Source organism: Aquarana catesbeiana, linkage group LG08, assembly GCF_042186555.1.
Source record: "Aquarana catesbeiana isolate 2022-GZ linkage group LG08, ASM4218655v1, whole genome shotgun sequence".
Taxonomy (NCBI): domain Eukaryota; kingdom Metazoa; phylum Chordata; class Amphibia; order Anura; family Ranidae; genus Aquarana; species Aquarana catesbeiana.
In genome coordinates, this window is record NC_133331.1 from 207,908,855 (window position 1) to 207,933,501 (window position 24,647).

At 43.1% G+C, this 24,647-nt stretch overlaps 1 protein-coding gene across 1 annotated transcript in view; it reads left to right on the forward strand.

Moving 5' to 3' along the window:
• LOC141106240 (mannose-binding protein C-like) overlaps positions 1-23,505 on the forward strand; it is a 112,855-nt gene extending 89,350 nt beyond the window's left edge. Inside the window, exons 5-6 of the mRNA XM_073596855.1 lie at positions 1,873-1,953; positions 23,018-23,505. Of these exons, the coding sequence (XP_073452956.1) occupies positions 1,873-1,953; positions 23,018-23,403 (467 nt within the window). The 3' untranslated portion in view covers positions 23,404-23,505. The remainder of the gene's footprint in view (positions 1-1,872; positions 1,954-23,017) is intronic.
• Positions 23,506-24,647: the final 1,142 nt, after the last annotated feature.

Below are 24,647 nucleotides of genomic sequence, written 5' to 3' on the forward strand. Positions count from 1 at the left end.
GTACCCAAATTACATTTTTATCATTTTTTCTCACAAATAGAGCTTTCTTTTGGTGGTATTTGATCACCTCTGGGTTTTTTATTTTTTGTTAAAAAATTTTAAAAATATCAATTTTTTTTTAAAATTCAAAACCGTTTTATATTTTGTTAATAAATTTTGAAAACAGATAATTTTTCTCCTTCATTGATGTACGTTGATGAAGCTTCACTGATAGGGTGCACTGATAGGCTTCACTGATGGGCACCGATAGGCTGCATTGATGGGCACTGATAAGGTGACACTGATGGGCACTGATAAGGCGGCACTGATGGGCACTAATAAGCGGCACTGGTGGGCACTGATGAGGTGGCACTGAGAGGTGGCACTGAGTGGCACTGATGGGCAGCACTGAAGGGCATTGATAGGTGGCACTGAAGGGCACTAATAGCTGGCACTGATAGCTGGCACTGATGGGTGGTAGTGATGGGCACTAATGGGTGGCAGTGATGGGCACTGATCAGCACTGGTAGGTGACACTGATAGGCAGCACTGCTAGGTGGCACTGATGAGGCACTGATTGGCACCACTGGTGGGTATTGATAGGTGGCACTCATGGGCATTGATAGGTGGCACTGATGTACTGGTGGGCACTGATTGGTGGGCACTGATTGGTGGGCACTGTGGGCACTGATTTGTGGCACTGGCAGGCAGTACTGGTGGGCACATATGAGGCTCTCCCTGCTGGGGACCGATGTCCCTTCAACAGAAGCCGGTGATCGACTTTTTTTTCTCCTCGCGCTGTCAGCAAGAGAGAAAAAGAAAGCGATTACCGATCTTCTGTTTACATCATGTGATCAGCTGTCATTGGCTGACAGCTGATCACGTGGTAAGGAGTCTGGATCGACCCCTTACTCCGATCTGTGATCATCCGAGTCTCATTGACGCCCTCCCGGCAAAGCAGATCCGTGCTGTAGCCGTCATTCGGCTATAGCGTGGATCTGAAGGAATTAAAATGTATCCATACCGCAAGCTTTTTTTTTATTCTAGTGAGAAAAGGTTATAAAAACAAGTACCGTTAGGCACACTAAGATAAAATAGTCTCTATATAAAATTAAGTAAAAGAAAATAAAGAGCCAATCAAAATGAGTCCAATACAAGAACGTTCATTCACTTGGGCAGGCTGATCCAACAGCAGAAGCAGGCTCTGTGTGTATGCAACAAAAAGAAAAAAGAAATTGCCTGTAAGTGCACAAAAGGCAAAACAAAAAATTATTAAAACCCTCCAAAAGGCCACTCACATTTTATAAAACAATACAGGTAATACAATGGAACACATTTTCCATTGTGGTCCCAGAAAGATGGACACCGGCTTTCTCTCCATGCAAGCCGCTACTTGGAGCTCCATGATACCGACTGGGCGGTGATGACAACTCATCCCAGTATGTTTATACAGATGATTTTGTATTATTTTTTTAAATGTGAGTGGCCCTTTGAAAGGTTTTACTAAAGTTCTGGTCCTTACTGTACTTAGAGACGTTTTTTATGTTTTTTTGTTTTATTGGGGAAAGGTTAGAACCCCTGCCAGATTTTACTATGACCCAAGGCTCAGCTAGAGAGATTTCCTCTCATTCGCTGTCTTGTGGCAATCTTTTAATCAGACAAAAATTAAAGGAATTTGTCCAACAGAGCCTCCAAGAACAGTAAATCCTTACAGGAGTTCTGATCTGTCCCCACTTTATCCAAATCTTGCTATAGATATACTTTTACCCAAAACATATATAACCTTAACCGATTGTCGAGATGAATAGAACTATTTTCTGCAGATATGCGACATCATTCTATAATACTTAGACTTTGTATTTCAGATAAAACTATTTAACCCTTTCTTCATAGATGTGGAGAGCGCCAAGAAAACTGTGGCTTTGGAAAGTCGAATTGTTTCCTTAGAGAGAAACTTGTTCTGGCTAAAAAAAGGTAATGCTGAATATTGAAACTGACATGATGATGTGCCTTTCAAATCAGTCCCTATAGTAAATCAGCCATTAGATAGAATGAATGAAATGTTTGAAGTTTGAGGTATGTCCCTAAGTAGATGCATTATAGAGCACCCATTGTTTCAGGTTACTCATAAAGACTGGTAAAAGGTACATGGTGGCACCTCTAAGTTTCTGCATTTTATTCATATTTTACATACTGTATAGTATATATAACCAAGGAACAGGAGTACCTTATGTAGATTCTGAGTACTTATGCCCTGTGGTCCAACTTTTAAATCTCTAGGGTGTTGATGTAGTAGTGAAAGATACTAGTGGATAAGTAGAGGCTGTTTGCTTAAAATGGGAGTAAACACCTATGTATTAAAGTGGTTGTTAAGCCACTTTCACATCTTCATACCACCCCTTCTGTGTTCTAATCTTGTGTCCCTCCTGCCTGGCTATACCCTCCCCCCCCTGTACACTGACTCTGATATATCAGGGCTGCTAAGCTCTGACACGTTTACCTCATTTCACAGCTCTTCTCAGCGATCACATGATAGTCTGATAGATGCAGCGGGCAGGGCCGAGATTCCCCCGCTGACATCACTCGGGAGAGGAGAGAGAGAGCCAGCCGATGTGATCGCTGAGAAGAGCTGTGAAATGAGGTATAGCAGGCTTTTTTTTTTTTATAAATCACTCACAGAGAGGCATACAGGATTAGAACACAGAGGGGATGGTATGAAGATGGGAAAGTTATTTGAGCAGCAGGAGTTGAGGGTTGGGCACTGTCACGAGCTGACAGGCAGGGAGGGGAGGGGGAGAGAGCACAGAGGAGACAGATAGCAGGCTGCGGATGACGGAGGCACGTATAAATGACTCCGGTGTCAGAGCTCAGCAGCCCTGATTTATCAGAGTCAGTGTACAGGGGGGAGGGTATAGCCAGGCAGGATCAGCCAGGTGTTACAGGGGGCCAAATGACACAGCACAAGCACTGTGCTGTATAAAATGCTTTAAAGGAACAAGATTTTTTTTTATGTTAACAATATAATAAAATGTACCTTTAGGTTTTGGAGATACTTAATATAAATGTATCCGGTGAAGTCACCGGCACATACGCTCTGAAGGAAAGGCATACCCGTGCCATTCCTTCAAAGTCCTATGCCGTAAACAGCGGCTCTCACACACATGCGTGGGAGTGATATCATTGAGGTTCCGGCCACTTACACAGCCAGAGTATGTGAAACGCCTTCAGCAGTGACAGCGCGCCGCTGGAGGATTTTGTTCTAAGGTAAGTTTAACATAACATGCTAGTATGCAATGCATACTAGCACATTAAGACATTGTTTTGCAGGTTTTAAAAAAAAAAGGCAGCGGTTTTACTACCGCTTTAAAGTAAATGTTCACTTAACTTAGTAAACAAGGTGAAGCATGTGCAAGGGAAAGTAAATCTAATCTCCAGGCAGAGATGTAAAAAAACAAATGAACAATACAGTGTTTTGCTTTGTCTTTTAGGTTGCTCTGCAGTAAAGCAGGGAAGCAGAAACCCCTATAGTATATTACCCACTTCAGCTCCAGAAGGTTTTACCCCCTTCCTGACCAGGCCATTTTTTGTGATTCGACAACTGACAATTGCGCGGTCGTGCGACATTGTACCCAAATAAAATTGATGTCCTTTTTACCCACAAATAGAGCTTTCTTTTGGTGATATTTTATCACCTCTGCGTTTTTTTTTTTTTTGCGCTATAAACAAAAAAGTTTGACAATTTTGAAGAAAAACATTACTTTTTACTTTCTGCTATAAAACACATCAAATAAAAAAAATGTAAAAAATCAAATGTCTTCGTCAATTTAGGCCAATATGTATTCTGCTACATATTTTTGTTAAAAAAAAATCCCAATAAGCGTATATTGATTTGTTTGCGCAAAAGTTATAGTGTCTACAAACTATGGGATAGCTTTAGGGACTTTTAATATTTTTTAGATTTTTTACTAGTAAAGGTGGCGATCAGCGATTTTTAGTGGGACTGCGACCTTGTGGCGGACAAATTTGACACTAAGGGGGTTATTTACAAAAGGCAAACCCATTTTGCACTACAAGTGCACTTGAAAGTGCACTTGGAAGTGCAGTCACTGTAAATCTGAGGGGTAGATCTGAAACGAAGGGAAGCTCTGCTGATTTTATCATCCAATCATGTGCAAGCTAAAATGCTGTTTTTTATTTTCCTTGCATGTCCTCCTCGGATCTACAGCGACTGCACTTCCAAGTACACTTTCAAGTGCCTTTAGTAAATAACACAATGACACTTTTTAGGGACCAGTGACACCAATACATTATTCAGTGCTAAAAAATGCACTGTCACTGTATAAATGACACTGGCAGGTAAAGGTTTAACATCAGGGGCAATCAAAGGGTTAAATGTGTTCCCTATGATGTGCTTTGACTAAAGGAAAACAGAGATCTGCTTAGCAGAATCACAAGATCTCCATTTTCTTCTCTGGCAGAACGGCGGTCGCCGTACAGCCTCTCCTGTGAATGATTGCGGGTGAACGGCGGCTTTTGTGGCCACAGGACCCGCTGATTGGCGCCTTCCGTGTCCACACACAGCAGGAGCGGGGCTCCGGCAGCACGCTCACGCGCCCCAGAGCTGATCACAGGAACCAAGTACAGATATGTGATTTTGTGCTTAAGGGCCGCCCTGCCACAGTACATGTATGTGGGACAGTCCTTAAGTGGTTAATATTCTTTACCAGACAAGAATGCTGTACATACAAACTACTTACAATGGTAGGAAAACAATACACGACATACAGAGTATGTAGTAATACAATATACACATGTCCAAACTAACTATCCTTCCTAGCAAATGAGCATTGACTATGCCATCAAAAAAATCACTAAAATAATAGCAACACATACAGTCCTGTTTAAAATTTACACTTCATTAATTTTTTTTTTTTAAAGCAGTGCAAATACCTGGATTTGGTTTGATATCAGCATCTTGCAGTTTTGTAAAGTAGAGTTCCAGCTGGGGAAGGGAGAAGCAGTACAAGAAGCCAATTAGTTGTATTGAAGTGCTCATGTGGAGGAACACTCAAAGGAGAATAGAGCAGAGTGACAAGGAGGTGAGGTCATCAGTCTACTGCTTCTCCTTCCAATGTTAGCTCACAGGCTGGGGGAGTGAGAAGACCTGTATAACGGTATAAAATAACCGAAGCAGAGAAAAATTCAGTCTTCTGTGTTACCAGGCTACGACAGCTGTGCTTTATGGTAGGACTGTGCAAATCTTTGAACTAGATGGAAACAATACAAATCTTTGCCAGGTAAAACGACTCTCACATATGTATTTTATCCATCTATTCAGCTGTTTGCCAAGGGGTCAGCTTTAATAAACAGTAGTTTTGCTTCAACTCAATTGGATGACTAAAGTGAATGTAGCTTCACCTTCACTAAGCTCAGTGAACAATTTGCCTCATTTATTAGATCGCCCTCACAGTGCTGACATTACTCTAGGAGCGCAAGTAAATATATTAGATGTTGGTATTTATTTTCTGTAAAATTGTGCATATCTGTGCTTTTTTTCTTAGTGCACAGACATTTTTGTTGTGTTATATTACCATTTATATGCACCTCAACCCTTTTTCTACAGTTTACCTTTGTAAGTGCAGGAGGAGGCAAGGTGTACCTTTAAAGGATAGCTATACTCACATATACATTGTGTTTCCAGTGTTTTTTATGTTTGTTTTTCATGACCTGGGACAGAGGCGTAACTAGAACCTTCAGGGCCCCGATGCAAGAAACCCCCGGACAGAGCTCTTTTCTCCGAGCCCGGTGGCGGAACAACAGGGCCCAGTCGCAAGTGGGTGGCTGCATATAAAGGAATCGATTTCTCCATTTCCGCCCCCGCTTCTCCTCCTCTTCCTCCCGCAGGCATTCAGCAGCTGCAGGAGGAAATGAGTGAGAGATGGGTTTCTCTATGTCGGTGTTTCTCAATCTTTTTCCAGTCAGGGCACCCTTGAAGTATACCCCTAGGTGAATGGGGCTACACTGCAACCACCCTGCAACTGTTTGCATTGCATGCAGTTGCAGCATAGTGATGATGCATTTAAGGGGTTAAAACAGGCGGTCAGTAGGCAACATATTGCCTCTTTGACGGCTGTCAAATGCCTCTGAAAAGCGTTCTGAGCATGGATTGCTTTTCGGAGGAACAGCATTTTTTTTGCTGGTACTATGAACAAGCAAAAAAAATAAAAAAACAGGATTAAAAGCGCATACATAAATTGTGCATACATACATGTAAACACACACACACATAATACACACACATATACTATATATATATACACATACAGTCCCTGACAAAAGTCTTGTCGCTTCTCTATTTTGTAGAAACTCCTGCTATTAACCTGACTTTTAATTAATCAATTGGTGTTAGAAATAGCTCATATGAAAAGCTAAAGCCCTCCCAAATGATGTTTAATGCACTAAAATAAATTAGTTTCACTGAAAAAAGATTTATCATTTAATCAAGACAGACAGGTCAAATTTTGGCAAGACAAAAGTTTTGTCGCCTATACAGAATTGAACAACTTTACTGAAAATCCAAAAATATGTCAGCAAATTAAGTAGTGGTGCTGTGAGATCCAAATTTAATATCTTGTATGATTTCCATGAGCTTGAAGGACAGCATCCATGCGGTTTGGCAAGGATTCATACAATTTATTGATGAAGTCATCAGGAATAGCAAAGAAAACAGTCTTGCATGCCTCCCAGAGTTCATCAATATTCTTTGGTTTCGTCTTCCATGCTTCATCTTTCATCCTACACCACATATGCTCAATGATGTTCATGTCTGGTGACTGGGCTGGCCAATCCTGGAGCATCTTGATTAGGGATGAGCCGAACACCCCCCTGTTCGGTTCGCACCAGAACATGCGAACAGGAAAAAAGTTCGTTCGAACATGCGAACACCGTTAAAGTCTATGGGACACGAACATGAATAATCAAAAGTGCTAATTTTAAAGGCTTATATGCAAGTTATTGTCATAAAAAGTGTTTGGGGACCTGGGTCCTGCCCCAGGGGACATGGATCAATGCAAAAAAAAGTTTTAAAAACGGCCGTTTTTTCAGGAGCAGTGATTTTAATAATGCTTAAAGTCAAACAATAAAAGTGTAATATCCCTTTAAATTTCGTACCTGGGGGGTGTCTATAGTATGCCTGTAAAGGGGCGCATGTTTCCTGTGTTTAGAACAGTCTGACAGCAAAATGACATTTTGAAGGAAAAAACTCATTTAAAACTACCCGCGGCTATTGCATTGCCGACAATACACATAGAAGTTCATTGATAAAAACGGCATGGGAATTCCCCAAAGGGGAACCCCGAACCAAAATTAAAAAAAAAAAATGACGTGGGAGTCCTCCTAAATTCCATACCAGGCCCTTCAGGTCTGGTATGGATATTAAGGGGAACCCCGGCCAAAATTTAAAAAAAAAAATGACGTGAGGTTCCCCCTAAATTCCATACCAGACCCTTCAGGTCTGGTATGGATTTTAATGGGAACCCCGCGCCAAAAAAAAAAAAAAAAAACGGCGTGGGGTCCCCCCAAAAATCCATACCAGACCCTTATCCGAGCACGCAACCTGGCAGGCCGCAGGAAAAGAGGGGGGGACGAGAGTGCGGCCCCCCCTCCCTCCTGAACCGTACCAGGCCACATGCCCTCAACATTGGGAGGGTGCTTTGGGGTAGCCCCCCAAAACACCTTGTCCCCATGTTGATGAGGACAAGGGCCTCATCCCCACAACCCTGGCCGGTGGTTGTGGGGGTCTGCGGGCGGGGGGCTTATCGGAATCTGGAAGCCCCCTTTAACAAGGTGACCCCCAGATCCCGGCCCCCCCCTGTGTGAAATGGTAAGGGGGTACATAAGTACCCCTACCATTTCACGAAAAAAGTGTCAAAAATGTTAAAAATGACAAGAGACAGTTTTTGACAATTCCTTTATTTAAATGCTTCTTCTTTCTTCTATCTTCCTTCATCTTCTGGTTCTTCTGGCTCTTCTGGTTCTTCCTCCGGCGTTCTCGTCCAGCATCTCCTCCGCGGCGTCTTCTGTCTTCTTCTCCTCGGGCCGCTCCGCACCCATGGCATGGGGGGGAGGCTCCCGCTCTTCTCTTCTTCTTTTCTTCTCTTCTTCATTTTCTTCTCCGGGCCGCTCCGCAATCCATGCTGGCATGGAGGGAGGCTCCCGCTGTGTGACGGCGCTCCTCGTCTGACAGTTCTTAAATAACGGGGGGGGCGGGGCCACCCGGTGACCCCGCCCCCCTCTGACGCACGGTGACTTGACGGGACTTCCCTGTGGCATTCCCCGTGACGTCACAGGGGCGCCCCCCCCGTTATTTAAGAACTGTCAGACGAGGAGCGCCGTCACACAGCGGGAGCCTCCCTCCATGCCAGCATGGATTGCGGAGCGGCCCGGAGAAGAAAATGAAGAAGAGAAGAAGAGAAGAAAAGAAGAAGAGAAGAGCGGGAGCCTCCCCCCATGCCATGGGTGCGGAGCGGCCCGAGGAGAAGAAGATAGAAGACGCCGCGGGGGAGATGCTGGACGAGAACGCCGGAGGAAGAACCAGAAGAGCCAGAAGAACCAGAAGATGAAGGAAGATAGAAGAAAGAAGAAGCATTTAAATAAAGGAATTGTCAAAAACTGTCTCTTGTCATTTTTAACATTTTTGACACTTTTTTCGTGAAATGGTAGGGGTACTTATGTACCCCTACCATTTCACACAGGGGGGGGGCCGGGATCTGGGGGTCACCTTGTTAAAGGGGGCTTCCAGATTCCGATAAGCCCCCCGCCCGCAGACCCCCACAACCACCGGCCAGGGTTGTGGGGATGAGGCCCTTGTCCTCATCAACATGGGGACAAGGTGTTTTGGGGGGCTACCCCAAAGCACCCTCCCAATGTTGAGGGCATGTGGCCTGGTACGGTTCAGGAGGGAGGGGGGGCCGCACTCTCGTCCCCCCCTCTTTTCCTGCGGCCTGCCAGGTTGCGTGCTCGGATAAGGGTCTGGTATGGATTTTTGGGGGGACCCCACGCCGTTTTTTTTTTTTTTTTGGCGCGGGGTTCCCCTTAAAATCCATACCAGACCTGAAGGGTCTGGTATGGAATTTAGGGAGAACCCCACGTCATTTTTTTTTTAAAATTTTGGCCGGGGTTCCCCTTAATATCCATACCAGACCTGAAGGGCCTGGTATGGAATTTAGGGGGACTCCCACGTCATTTTTTTTTTTTTAATTTTGGTTCGGGGTTCCCCTTTGGGGAATTCCCATGCCGTTTTTATCAATGAACTTCTATGTGTATTGTCGGCAATGCAATAGCTGCGGGTAGTTTTAAATTAGTTTTTTCCTTCAAAATGTCATTTTGCTGTCAGACTGTTCTAAACACAGGAAACATGCGCCCCTTTACAGGCACACTATAGACACCCCCCAGGTACGAAATTTAAAGGGATATTACACTTTTATTGATTGACTTTAAGCATTATTAAAATCACTGCTCCTGAAAAAACGGCCGTTTTTAAAACTTTTTTTTGCATTGATCCATGTCCCCTGGGGCAGGACCCAGGTCCCCAAACACTTTTTATGACAATAACTTGCATATTAGCCTTTAAAATTAGCACTTTTGATTTCTCCCATAGACTTTTAAAGGGTGTTCCGCGGCATTCGAATTTGCCGCGAACACCCCAAATTGTTCGCTGTTCGGTGAACTTGCGAACAGCCAATGTTCGAGTCGAACATGAGTTCGACTCGAACTCGAAGCTCATCCCTAATCTTGATCTACTTTGCCTTAAGGAACTATGATGTGGAGCTGGAAGTATGCGATGGAGCACCATCCTGCTGCAAAATGTGGCCTTTTTTATGGTTGGGAATATAAGAGGTAAGTAAGATTTCTTGGTATTTTAGACTATTGATGTTGCCTTCCACCCTGAAGATCCCTCGCACACCCCCATACTGGATGTAACCCCAGACCATGATTTTGCCTCTACCAAACTTCACTGTTTTCTGGGTAAATCTCGGCTCCATGCGGGTTCCAGTAGGTCTCCTGCAATATTTGCGGCAACTGTGGTGTAATTCAACAGAAGATTCCACCTTCTGCCACTTTTCCAGAGTCCATCCTTTTAGCAGGCTGTGGCCCTTGGCAAATTCCACACGGTTTTTCAATTGTCTTTTGTTTATTGCTGGCTTGTGGGCACTGATTCGACCATGGATGCCATTTTGAGACAGAATTCAACAAACTGTTCTGGTTGACACAGGGACTTCAGGTGACCAGGTCTCGTGGAGCTCTGCTGCAGTGGAAAATGGGCTGGCCTTGGATTTTTGAGCCAACAAACGGTCCTCTCGAGCAGTTGTCTTGCGGGGTCGGCCTGACCTGGCCTTGTCCAAAACGTCTCCAGTCTCTTCAAATCTTTTTTTTATCCTCTGAACTTGACGCTGAGACACATTGAAGGTGTCTGCCACATCAGCAGTGGATCTGGTCTTCAGCCTCTTGATAATCAACACTTTAGTCTCCGGGTAAATCTTAGTCATGTTTGCAGAGGTCTAGTTGCAGTTGAGAAGGTCTAGTGTAATGGTGTTCTTTTTATACACACCTGAGACCTAATTGATCCATTATTAGTCACAGCTGAAGCTCATATAACAAGGCGACAACACTTATGTCTTGGCAAAAATTGACTCAATGGGCTTTACCAAGCTGTGAATATTAGAATACTTTTTGTCAGTTTTGTTTTGCACTGAAACATTATTACAAAAGCTGTTGGGATTAAAATGACCCATTTCTTGTAACAAAATGTTGATTAGAAATATATTTTAGCGGCACTTCAGGTCAATTTGTACACAAGCGACAAGACTTTTGTCAGGGACTGTACACACACATATATATATATATATATATATATATATATATATATATAAATGCACATATAAACCAGTGGCGGCTGGTGCTCAAAATTTTTAGGGGGGCGCAAGCAAACTGAAAAATTCTGAAAAAAAAACATCAATTGTAGCCACTGTGCCCATTTATTGCAGCCACTGTGCCCATCAATTGCAGCCACCGTGCCCATCAAATGCCGCCACTGTGCCATCAAATGCCGCCACTGTGCCATCAAATGCCGCCACTGTGCCCATCAAAAGCCGCCACTGTGCCCATCTAACGCTGCCACTATGCCCATCGAAGTCTGCCACTGTGCCATCAAATGCCGCCACTGTGCCATCAAATACCACCACTGTGCCCATCAAATGGTGCCACTGTCCCATCAAACTCTGCCACTGTGCCATCAAATGCTGGCACTGTGCCCATCGAAGACTGCCACTGTGCCATCAAATGCCGCCACTGTGCCATCAAATGCTGCCACTGTGCCCATCAAATGCTCCCACTGTGCCCATCAAATGCTCCCACTGTGCCCATCAAATGCTCCCACTGTGCCCATCAAACGCTCCCACTGTGCCCATCAAATGCTGCCGGTGTGCCCATCAAATGCTGCAACTGTGCCATAGAATGCCGCCACTGTAAATCCCTCCGTTTGCCGTCTGCCCCCCCTTGCACTGCCCGGCACTTACCCTGTCTCGGTGGGGCAGCGTGTGACGGCCACAAGCGGGGTTCTCTATGCGTCTCCTGCCGTCCTCATCTCTTGTCCTCTTCTCTTGATAGGCATCCAATAGACGTGCCTATCGTTTCAGCCAATCAGGTGACGGGTAAAAGATCCACACACCTGATTGGCGGAAAGGCGGTTCAGTGTTAGGAAAGTAAATATTAATTTGCTTTTCTAACACACCTGGGTGGACTGTGAGCGTCAAGCATGGCACTCACAGTTCACCTATTTTGAAGCATATTAGAGCCTATGGCTCTAATCAGGTGCTTCAAAAACACCCTGTCGCTGTAATTCAGGCGCCCGGTGCCCGAAAAGGGGCCGGACACCTAAATATGGGGGTGGCAGTGGTGGCTATGGATAGATTTATGCTATGCATGAATCTATCCATTGGTCATAGAGGGGGTGGCTGGAGGGAGGGGGCAGCGCCCGTGCACCCTTATGGACGCACCGCCACTGATAAACACATGCTTATACATGCACACTCACATACATAAATATGCACACACACATGCATATATACACGCACACACACACACACACATACATACATACATACATACATATGCACACACGCATGCATACACACACACACACACACATACATGCACACACACACACACACACACATACATGCACACACATACAGTAGATAGATAGTAGTCTTATAAAAAACGGCAGACCTTTACCTTAGCTCTTCCTGCGGGGTACTGCACTGTAGGGGGAGACAAAGAGCACAGCACTGTGCTTTCCCTTTAGGTTAATGTGACGAGCTCCCTGCACAGTGCCGCCAATTACAGTTTGCCTGTTGATCGGGGAGCTCGTCTCAGCCGTCCCTGCCGCTCCTCCTATCGAAGAGTACGGGGGGCCCTCAAGGGGCCCCCTGCAGCAAGGGGCCCGGTCACCATGCCGATCTCAGCGACCCCTATATTTACACCACTGTCCTGTGAATACCTATTAGTGTATTAATAAAATGCAAGATACAAATGAATACATGCATTAAAATACAATATTAAAATGTGCAGCTTACAATAGAAATGCATTTTCAATGCAGCTGTGTGTATGCTGTTTTAGCACTAGATTGTAGACATTCTTACAATTTCAGTATTACTTACCACATTGTACTTGCCCCAATTCCTGGCTGTATTCAGGCTTTAAAGAATAGCATTGAACAGCTTTAGGTAGTTAAAATATAAGGATTTCAAGTATCCATGTGACCATATAATGAATATCCCATCAAAAATATACAAAATTGGATTTTGAAAATTTTGGGTTGTTGTGGAAACAAGCCTTGGTGATAAAGCATCAGTGGAGACACCTTTCTCCCATAATAACTCTTATGCCCTGTACACACGGTCGGACTTTCCGACGGAAAATGTGCGATCGGAGCTTGTTGTCGGAAATTCCAACCGTGTGTGGGCTCCATCAGACTTTTTCCATCAGAATTTCCGACACACAAAGTTTGAGAGCTGACTATAAAATTTTCCGACAACAAAATCCGTTTGCGTAAATTCCGACCGTGTGTAGACAATTCCGATGCAAAAAAGTGCCAAGCATGCTCAGAATAAATTACGAGACCGAACTGCTCGGTCTGGTAAAGATAATGTTCGTAATGGATATAGCACTTTCGTCACGCTGCAATGTTTTAAATAGTTTAATGCAGCACACTCTCTTCTTCTTTATAATGCTAGAAGAATGAAGTTGTTTTGCTGCTCATATTCACACACACTTCTCACAAACGTATTTTTTGATTATTTCTCGTGATTTCATGAATATAATATTTTTATTTGTCAGATCTACCGAAAAAATTTTGTTTTTTTAATCCAGATCTCCTGTTTTTTTATTTTGTTTTTTTTTTTGTTTTTTTTGGTGATCTCCATAATTGTTTTGGGTGTGTTTTGTGTGTCAGGTTACCACAACACCATTATTATCTTGTATTTTTTAATCTCAAGGAGGTTGGTTTGTGTTGGTGTCCCTTGTTAATTTGACATTGTATTTTTGAAATGTACCTGCCTCACAAACAAACTGTCCTTTTTGAAGTAAAACACATAGACAAGTATTTGTGAAAAATAAATAGCCATTTATTCTGGGTCATAACAAAATAAAGAGGAAGGCAACGCTGGATAAACTGGTGAAATTTGGGAAGCCTTTGTACCCCAGGGCAGACATCAATAATTTTACAGTCAAAATTGGTGGCCTGAGGAGTCCTTATAATAGTGAGCACAATTCGGTACAGGACTACAAGAGATCAGAAACAGCAGCAGATGACATCTATGTCCCCAGGCTGTGGTCATACAACAGCCTGCGTCTTTTGCCAGACCAGACTGAACCCAGGCCATCACTCTCTTGTCTTCCTTAGACGCTTCTTTTCAGGCTGTGGCTGTGGTGTTGGAGGTGTGGCAGGAGGAGGAGGACCATGGTTGAACTCACAAACGTGGCTTTGGCTTGTGAGTTGGCCCCTCAACCCCTTATTTAGGGCTTTTAAGATGAGATACTCACATGTTAGGCGTTGGCCCTCCTCCATTTCCAGCATTTTGCATGTTAATAAATAGAAAAGACTATCATTCTGACCCCAGAACTTTTCATTCTTGTCCCAATCATTTGTGGCCACTACTGTCTATTGATATGTAAAACACTTTGTGAAATCAGAAATTATTTATGAAAACTAACATATATTTAACATCATTAATTTGACAAACAGAAATATTTTGAAGAATGCTATACCTGGCTCAAGCTGGGCTCCTCCACATGTTGCTGCCTGGAAGGCCCAGGTTGGGCGTCTGAAGCCTCAGCTGGGGGGGAAGGAAGCCTTGAAGGAAGAGTGGAGAGTGCTGGCCTGGGTTCAGTCTGGCCTGCCAGAAAATGCAGTCTGTCATAGTACCACAGCCTGGGTACATAAATGTCATCTGCTGCAGCTCCTGATCTCAGGGAATCCTGTACCTTCTTGCGCTCCCTAAATTAAATGCTCCTCATGCCACCAATTAGGGCCTTCAAATATGGGATGTCTGCCGTGGGGATCACCGGCTTCACAAATTCCACCAATTGATCCAGCACTGCCTTCCTCTTTGTTTTATTGTTATAAAAGGGGTGGTTTACCTGCCACAGACAGGGCAGCTCCCTGTACATATCAAGGAATATGAGGATAAAGTCCTCATCATTGAATAGATCCATTTTCTCTGCAAGACACAGCACAAGACAAACCCTAATGTCAGGCTAAACTCTCCTAATCTTGTCCCAATATAGGCCTCAATCTATAAGCAGTATAGGCCCAAGTTAAAATTGTACCTTCGTTATCACGATCAGCGCTTCCGATACTCCTTCCTCACAGATCGTATGTATGACGCACGTGTGTTACGCTTTATATACACTGCGCATGCGTGAAACTCCGCCCACCCCTGACGTTCTTTCTAGTCTATTCCCCACCCCTTCTCTTTCGGCGCAGTGGGGGAGCACATTACAGAGAAAGAGCAGGTGCGTGATAATTCTAGCAACGAGGTGGAGGAAAGCCCGGAGCCAGAAACGTTCCAATCCTGCAGGCGATTTAAGGCCTCAAATATGGCCTTTGTAGAGATGGTGGAGATGGTGGACATCTTGAAAAGGGCCGACTATGATGGGAAGTATGGACCTTACCCAAACCCAAATGTGAGAAAGGCCAAGATCATGGCTAAAGTTGTGAAGAGTCTGCGCCGGAATTTTGGAGTACGACGATCCAAGGATCAACTGAGGAAACGATGTTCAGACCTCAAATTAAGGGAGCACGATCAGTATAGAAGAATCAGGAGAGTGCTGCAAAAAAGTAGTTGTCCTGTGTTCCCATTCTTTCTTTTTATTACGTTCTTGCTGCTCCATGTGCTTTTCTTTACTGTTGTACAGTTTAAAATGGCAACGTTCATGTTCATGGGCACATTAATCGTTCGTAGGAAACATTGTTCGTTCGGCCACTAAAATACGATGTTTTAGCCAGATGCAGTTCAATACATTTTTTCTGGCCTACTTCTATTAAAAAAGTTTGTTGTCTAGATGGGTTTGTAACTAGAATGAAATGCAAACTAGATTCTTTGTAAGGAGAGGACACTCAGCAGCTGTTTACACATCTGTACGCAGGAGCACTAGTGTGGGAAACCAGAACAAACTTTTTATTAGGGGGTCCCACACAGGTGCTCCAGTGAATACTATAGGGGTGTCTCCATCTATGAATCTTGCACAAAACAGGTAAGTATTCCAGCTTTACAAAGGTAAAAAAAAAAAATTCTTCAGCTTGGAACTCTGCCAAAACAGACAATTGTACAACACTTCCAAGCAATGTTTCATATTCCTATTTCTGCCCTCAAATATCTGTGTGCTAAGTATACCTATTATATTCACATAGGGGAGAAAAGACTCGGAGGACACCACTCATCAGAGGAGACCAGGCACTCCCTACCTCAGGAAGAAGGTTAAATCCCCCAAACCCAACCAGAGGAGGAGGGAGACGTTGTTGAAATTGGTGAAATTGTCACCGCAACAGGTGAGTGTTTGCGACCACAGCTTCAGGTAAGAGATGGATGCCTGCATATTTATAATACATGGTGTGTTTTTGTTTTTTAGGTGATGGGGATGTTGTGGAAGGAGGTCATTTCACCAGTGAAAGTGCCCAGATCCTCATTGGGGAGATAATGGGGTGCAATAGAGATTTACAAAATCTAAAGGAAAACATCAGTAATGTTCAAAACAAAATGAAGAACATCGTTGATGTTTTAGGGAGAATCTAAAACACCCAGAAATCCCTAACTTTTTGCGTGTTTATTTTTCTTTTTATGACTAATATTTTACATATTTTAAAAGCCAAATTTTGAAGATGCACACAGTGTGTCAACATGTGCTATCTGCCATCACTGGAGATCAATGTACGCGTTTTGTGGGTGCAACCCCTTCCTCGATAATAAAGTAGGTGAGAGGAAGGGGTTGAACCCCCAAAACACGTCCATTGATCCCCCATGATGGGAGCTAGCACATGTTGACATTAGACATGGGATCAGGAGGGAAATCTCCATTTTAAATTCCAATTTGTGTGCATCTTCAAAATTTGGCTTTTACAGGGGTGACATCACTCCATCTGATGAAGGCAATATCAAACACAGTTTGTACATACTCATGTCTGATATTGCCTTCACTTTATCAAAGTTGAACTTTGTAAGTTCCAGAGTTGTGTATTGTTTGATGGTTTTAAACATGCCTGTTTTACCTATAAAAGGTGATTTCAACTTAATGTGACCTCAAAAAATGTTATACAACAAACATGTTGGTTTGTTCAAAAACCCTTTTATAAACGCACATGTGATTGTGCTTTAAGTAAAAATGTTGATAATCAACAATGTGTGGCTTCTTCTTTCAATGCTCAAAAGCAGTTTTTGGAGTAAAGTTGTTTTTTTCTGTGACAATGGGTGTTATTTACTAAAGGCAAATCAACTTTGCACTACAAGTGCAGTTTCAGTGCAGTCTCATGTGCACTTGTAGTGCAAAATGGATTTGCCTTTAGTAAATAACACCCAACAGTGCTTTATAATTTTACACAATCACGCCATTTTCATGACTCCCCAAATTTCTGTCATGGTGCTGAAAATGATGAATGTTTTTGTGAGTAATGCATTACATACATTAACAACAAAAACAAGGTGTGTGCGTAGCAGACCCACAACATAATAATAATAGTTAGCCGAAGAAGAGATTGTCACCTCATGTCGCACTGTTGAAGAAAAAGGCCAAAAAAAATATACCATTAAATGATAACCGAGGAGACAGCTAAAAGAAAGCCAAGCAGTAAATCAAAGCAAATATTTGTTCAGTTTCAAATAGATTTTTATTTAAAAAATGTCTCAGACATTGTCTGGCATATCGATGGCCCCCCTACCCGCAAAGTATTCCAGGTATCTTATACGGACCTCGTGGGCACTCTGGGGGGGCAAGCCAGGACGGCCAGTTTCCAGCGCCGTCAGGGTTGGTTCATTCAGAATTCCAGCCACAGGTCCAACTCAGGCAGCATAGTTCAAAGAATTTCTCCTTAAAAAATTGTGGAGAACACAGCAAGACAGGATGATGTGATTGAGTTTATATTCCGCCACGTGTATTGGTGTAAGAAAGAGGCGTAACCAGCTGGCCATTATTCCAAATGTGTTCTCCACCACTCTTCTGGCTCTGGCCAGCCAGTAATTAAAAACCCTCTGGTCTGGGGTGAGGGTCCTCATAGGGAATGGCCACATAAGATGGTCCCCCAGCGCAAAAGCTTCATCCACAACGAAGGCGAATGGGAGTCTTTCCGCATTGTCTTCTGGAGGTGGCAAGTCCAAGCTGCCATTCTGGAGATGCCTGTAGAACTCGGTCTGGGCGATGACTCCACCATCCTACATCCTGCCATTCTTCCCCATGTCCACATAGAGGAACTCGTAAGTAGCCGACACCACCGCCAACATCACAATACTATTGACCCCTTGTAGTTGTAATAGTATGACCCTGAGTTGGGGGGTTGGGACGATGTGGACGTGTTTTCCATCAATTGCCCCTCCGCAGTTGGGAAAGTCCCAATGGGTGGCAAAGTGGGAGGCCACAGTCTGCCATTCCTGTGGCGTGGAAGGAAACTGTTGAATCGAACAAGAAAAAAAAATTTGTAATTTTGCACATAAACATTGAAAGCAGATTAGACACAAATATTCTTGGCCAAAATCACTATAAGCAGGGTTTGAAACAGGAAAATCTGGATGCCGCACACCGGATAAAGTTGAAAACATCTTCTTTATTGTAAAACTTGGATCATAAAAAACAGGACAATCAGGTGGGTGGTACAGACAAAATCACTATAACATTTATTTTAGGGAGTATTTAAAGACAAAAGTATACGGTCCACCTAGCAGATTCCTCACCCCCTCTGATGACCCATTGTAAAAATTTGAGGGGGGGGGGGATGTATTGGACAGGTAACCGTCTCCAATTTTTAATGAATACCGATGGTTTTTATTACTTCAGTGGCTGTGCTGCGGATTCATGTTCGCGGCGCACACACTGAATAACTAAGGGTATTTAGGCACTTGTTCACATGTATGGTGTCATCTTCCACTACAAATCCGGTAATTGACACATTTAGCACGGTCCATAGGAGTGGATGAGCCGCTTCATCCACTGCTGATAGTACTCGGCACTGGGGCGGTGATTAATGGCTCTCCCGGTCTATTGTCTCCAGTGATTGGCCATTGCGCCTGTCATACACATAAATAACGGCCTCCCATCTGATGTGTCACGGCCTCAGAAGAAGTCCAGGAAGTGACGAAACGTCAGGGAGGTGACGCACCGGAAGTGACGCATGCGCTCCAACGACCAGGGAGGAATCAGGAAGCGGGAGGCTGTGGTCTCACACAGTGAGCGCTCCTGACATCTTTTCCGATTGGAGGACGCAACAGGCATAGTGCACTTTATTATCCTTGCTCTTTTTTAATAATTCTCTGGTACGCATGTTATTAAGGGGGACATGTGGATGTTTTACTAAAGTGTTTTAGCGGTATCACACTATGTGGACATTCCATTTCTCCCACATATCTTATTGGAGCTACCAAGAGTAAGGCTGACATCTGGTGGTCGTTTGGAAAGTGGTGCAGATCTACTATAATTACTCAAGGCTCATATTGGTTGGATTTCTGGTGAGTGCGTTTTTCATTGGGGGTCCCAGCACGTGGTGTATCGCTTGGTGAAAGGAATAACTACCCTCACAGAATATAGCAATATTTATTAGTAGGACTCTCACCGCCTGTTTCATTTTGAACTTAAAGAACTTCATTGAGAAGGGGACCCTAATAATTTAGGGCATACAGCGCTGCTGCAATACTGAAAAAACTTTATTGATTTAATTTATTCTCTATTGCCTAATACAATACCTGTGATTTAAGCAGCTGCTATTTGTTTATTTATCTGTTTATTTATTTATTTATATGTGCTACATACATACTGTTGGATACATCGTACTAGGCGCAGAGCATTGTTGTTTTTTAGGTGGGCACACACAACATTTATCTATTCAAGACTACTATGGAGCTGACAAAATACATTGTTAAGTGACTAGACTAGGTGAATATAGGCCCAGGAGAGCATGCTGGGGAGGTAAGTGAAGGCAAATATGCATAAAGGACAAAAAACAAACTATAAAAAATTCCAGCATGCATGAGGATAAAGAGGACATTCACAGCATATTACAATCATGGTAATTAGGGAATGATGAAAGAAATACAATACATTAGCAAAGATTAAATACATATAATGAGATTAGGAAGGAGAAATCTTACCTTAATATAGTCCTTCTGCAATACCTGAATGATGGCAGAACAGGTCTCTGGGATAATGATCCCCAGAGCCTGGGGGGAGATGCCTGTCGAGAACTTGAGGTCCTGCAGGCTTCTCCCCGTCGCCAAGTACCGCAATGTGGGGACTAGACTCTGCTCCGGAGTGATGGCTTGCCGCAGCAGGTGTCCTGCCTGCTGATATAAGGGGTCAGCAAAGTCAACAAACGGTGAAAAACGGGGTCCGTCATCCTGAGAAAGTTCCTGAAATTGTCAGGATTATTCTCACGGATCTCACGGAGCAAAGGCATGTGACAGAATTGGTCACGCTGGAGCAACCAATTCTTGGTCTATGAACTCCTCCTCGCCCTGTTCATGGACTGGGATTGTGTCAAAGTAATAATTCCAACACCAAGCTCTACAATGAGAACGTACACGCAACATGGCTTCAAAACGGTCGGATGGTCAGAACGAAGTAACAGAACGCACTGAAGAACAGCAAGGCCTGTGAAGAGCGACCTGAAAATCAGCAACGAGCGGACAAGAACGCACTAAATAATCAAATATGAACTCACTGCACACACTGAAGACCAGATACAAACCCACAAGCACAAACTGAACAGTAGAAAAACGATCTGAAAACCACGAGTCTGAAAAGCGCGAATCGTCTCTCACCAAACTTTTACTAACACGAGATTAGCAAAAGGAGCCCAAAGGGTGGCGCGCTTGGTATTGAACTGCCCTTTTATAGTCCCGTCGTACGTCACCGCGTTCTTGATGTTCGGAAATTCCGACAACTTTCTGTGACCGTATGTATGCAAGACAAGTTTGAGCCAACATCCGTCGGAAAAAATCCGATGGATTTTGTTGTTGGAATGTCCGATCAATGTCCGATCGTGTGTACAGGACATTACAGGAGAGAATTTCCCTTCCTAGAGGTAGATTTCCTCCCACTTCCTGTTGTCTCCCTCCGTTTGTAAGTAGGAGTCGTTTGTAAATCGGATGTTTGTAACTAGGGGACTGCCTGTAATAGGCAGGCATAATATTTAAACTCTAAATGCAGGTGTTCTGCTTCAAATGTCGCTTTATGCATTGACATGCCTCATTAGACCCAAAATCTGTCGCAGCTCTGCATAGAAACCAGCTTCCAGGTTTTTTTTGTTAAAGCTTAATTGAACAAGCTAAAGTTAGAAGCTGACTACTATGCACACTTGCTCAGATTTTGCACTCTTCAGTTTTTAGCAAATCCACCCCAGTGTGTCTGGATATTATGGTCACCTGCTGATTTATAGGATGTTTTTCCAGTCTTTTGAAGTGTAAGAAGCCAATGGCTATCCTAAAGCCTAGTACACACTACTATTTTTGTTTTTGTTCAACCCAGCAGGTTCCTCTTTTTTTTTTTTTTTTTAAGGGTGATTTGGCTCATTTAACCAATTTTCTTTGTTAAACCTCCATCCCGAAGAAGAGGCATGCATTTCTCAGAACAAAAGTCTGCTTCTTAAGCAGATTCAGATGATTCAGAAGAAAATAAAAATTATTAGCCTGGAATCTTTATTTCACAGGAAAAGTACATACAGTATATAAGAAGTAATGCTTTGGAGCAGCTATATATACCATATACCAAAATTCTTGTCCAACCCTTTCCATGATGTGTTCACTTTTATTGGGCTTTTAAAATCAATTGTATATATTTGCCAATAAGCAAAAAAAAGTATCAGAAAAAAAACACAATATTAAGTTAACAATTGCAATAATATAGACATATAAAGACTGGGAAGCAGCTATTAAAGTGATTGTAAAGCTTAATTTATTTAAAAAAAATAACAAACATGTCATACTTACCTGCCTTGTGCAGCTCGTTTTGCACAGAGTGGCCCCGAACACTGTCTTCTGGGGTCCCTCGGTGGCTCTCGCGGCTCCTCCCCACATCAGATAACCCCCTAGGAGAAACGCTCTCCCTAAGGGGGTTACCTTGCGGGAGCGCTCCCTAGTCCATCATTCGGCGTCCATAGCCCCCCCGGCGCGCGTCATTGGATTTGATTGACAGCAGTGGGAGCCAATAGCTGCGCTGCTATCAATCTATCCAATCAAGAGCCGAGAACCCCGGGCAGAGGAGGAGCGTGTCCCTGCCGGATGAAGTTCCAGGGCTCAGGTAAGTAAAACGGGGGGGGGGGGCTGGGGGGTCGGTCACTGCCAGAAGTTCTTTCACCTTACTGCATAGGATGCAGTAAGGTGAAAAAACACAAGGTTTTACAACCCCTTTAATCTTCTAATTGGACACAAGAAATGTTGTGACCAAAACATAAGAAGTCCTTATAATGATCATATTTTATTTAGTAAGCACATTATTATTATTATCCACTAATAATCCAACAGTTTTTATTATAGGCTTGTAGCAAATGAAGAAAACCTCCACATGTCAAAACTCACATTTTCCACTAATCGCATGTCCTAGTTTTATATCACATTATATGTCCCAGTAACTACAACTGAACAAGATAGAATTTGATGGTGAATAGCATCATGTAGTGGAGCGAGGGTATCCTTACATATTTACAGGTTACAAATGACCCGCTTCATCAGGAGAGCTTTAGGAGTATCAAAGGCATATATCATTGCTTGTTTCTCTTAAGCCATGTGCACAACTCCAACCCACTCCATATAATGGTTGATGCAGTGGTAATAGAAGGGGAGAAGCAGGCCCACCTGCACCAGTCTTGTCCCAGTAGCCACTTATAAAGTAATCAACAATGATCATTGTAAATGGTCTATGTTCCACATATCACTATTGGTTATCTAGGGCACCTTAATTTCAGAAATAATCTGTCTATGTATTTTTAACTTTTAAAATATTTTTTAATTGGTCACGCCTGAAGCAGGGGTCAGTATGAGAATGTAGCAAACAATCGCCTTTGCCATCTGCAATTATATGTGTCTGCAGCTAAGAAAGGGGAAACATATCTTGGTCAAGCTATTGGAAGGCTTATTTACATAGTCACAATTCCATATACTCCTTTATTTATGGGATCACTACATTTGCTGAGACCTACAGCAATCAGACATATCTAGAAAAAAATAGGAATTTCCCATATTTGTCATGCATTTAATTCAGTTTAACTCTTAAATCTTTTAGTTGTGCACTTCCATGGTGGTAAACAAGTTGGTGATAAAGTGTTTGTGACTAATGGTGGGGAAGTAAACTTTGACAATGCCCAGAAGACATGTAGAGAAGCTGGAGGAAGCTTGGCCGCTCCAAGAAATGCAGCAGAAAATAGTGCGGTAGAAGAGATAATCCGCACTAAGGGAGATTCAAAGAAAACTTTCTTGGGTATAACAGATTCACAAGATGAAGGGACTTTCAAGTACTCTACAGGTGAAAAAGTGGATTTTATGAACTGGAACCCAGGAGAGCCAAATAACAACAAGAACACTGAACACTGTGCGGAGATGCTTAGCAATGGTAAATGGAATGACATCCCATGCAATGAGCAGCGCCTAGTTATCTGTGAATTTCAGTAAACCAGATTAAAACTGTGAGAGAAAAAACACATTGTAGTCTTGCTGTATATCTATTAAAGAGCTTTAATGCTACATGTTCATCTTCTAAAGAAGAAAGTGTCACAGCTTTTTAAAAATCAAAGTGTTTATATTGGAAACCTTATGTGCAATATGATGATACGTGAACAAAAATGGGCTGCATAGTCGAGTAGCCAGAAAGAAGTAGACATGTGCAGAAAGGAAACATTTGTTTAGTTTTGGATAGATTTGTTATATAAAAGGCAGTACAGCGCTCAAAAATAAAAACTAACTGGTATATTCATAATAACAAATAGAAAAAATAGGAAAGTCCTTTAAAAGTCCTATAGGAACAAAATTCCAAGAGCACTGGCGGGTTCCGGTGATGAGATTGAAGAGTTAAACATAAATGGTGACTTCTGTGACACCCTCCACCAGCATATGGAATGGCCCCTCACCTCATGTAGTGGACCCCTGAGTTAATCAGTCAGGTCTCAAACAGCATTCCCATAGATTGAATGGGTCGGTAAGCAAAAACAACAAATGCAGTGGGATTGACTCGCTATAGCTGTTCTGTTAGTATGGCCAGTCAAGTATAAGGGTTAGGGTAGCGCTGCGCGATTAATCGTCAAAAATCGTTATCGCGATTTTTTCCCTGTTGCGATCTTGACTAGGGATTTCCCGATCTTCCTGATCTTTGGTATGCAGAGAATTTTCTCTCTGCTCTCAGCTGTTAAAAGTCAAAGTCTGGGCAGTCTGTATACACCATCAGCCCTCCCTCACCTCCCTCCTCCCTCAATAGGAGGGAGGGCTGATGGTGTATACAGACTGCCCCACAATATTTTGTACTTTTTGCTATAATAAATATCCGCATTTTTTTTTTAAAAAAAGCTAATTTTTTCTCAGTTTAGGCCGATATGTATTCTTCTACATATTTTTGGTAAAAAAACCCCAAAAAAACGCAAAAAGCGTATATTGATTGGTTTGCGCAAAATTTTATACAAAATAGTTGATAGATTTATAGCATTTTTATTATTATTTTTTACTAGTAATGGTATGACAGATTGTGGTTCCTAGGAACTCACGATCTGTCACTCCTTACACACACACGTCCAACACGTGAATCCACGCCCGCCCAACCCCCGCGTCAGATGGAAAGCAAACGCCCTCGCTTTGCAGCGCCAAATGATGTCACAAGCAGGGCGTGTGTGCATGACGCCGATGCAAGGGAGGACACTCCCCGCCCA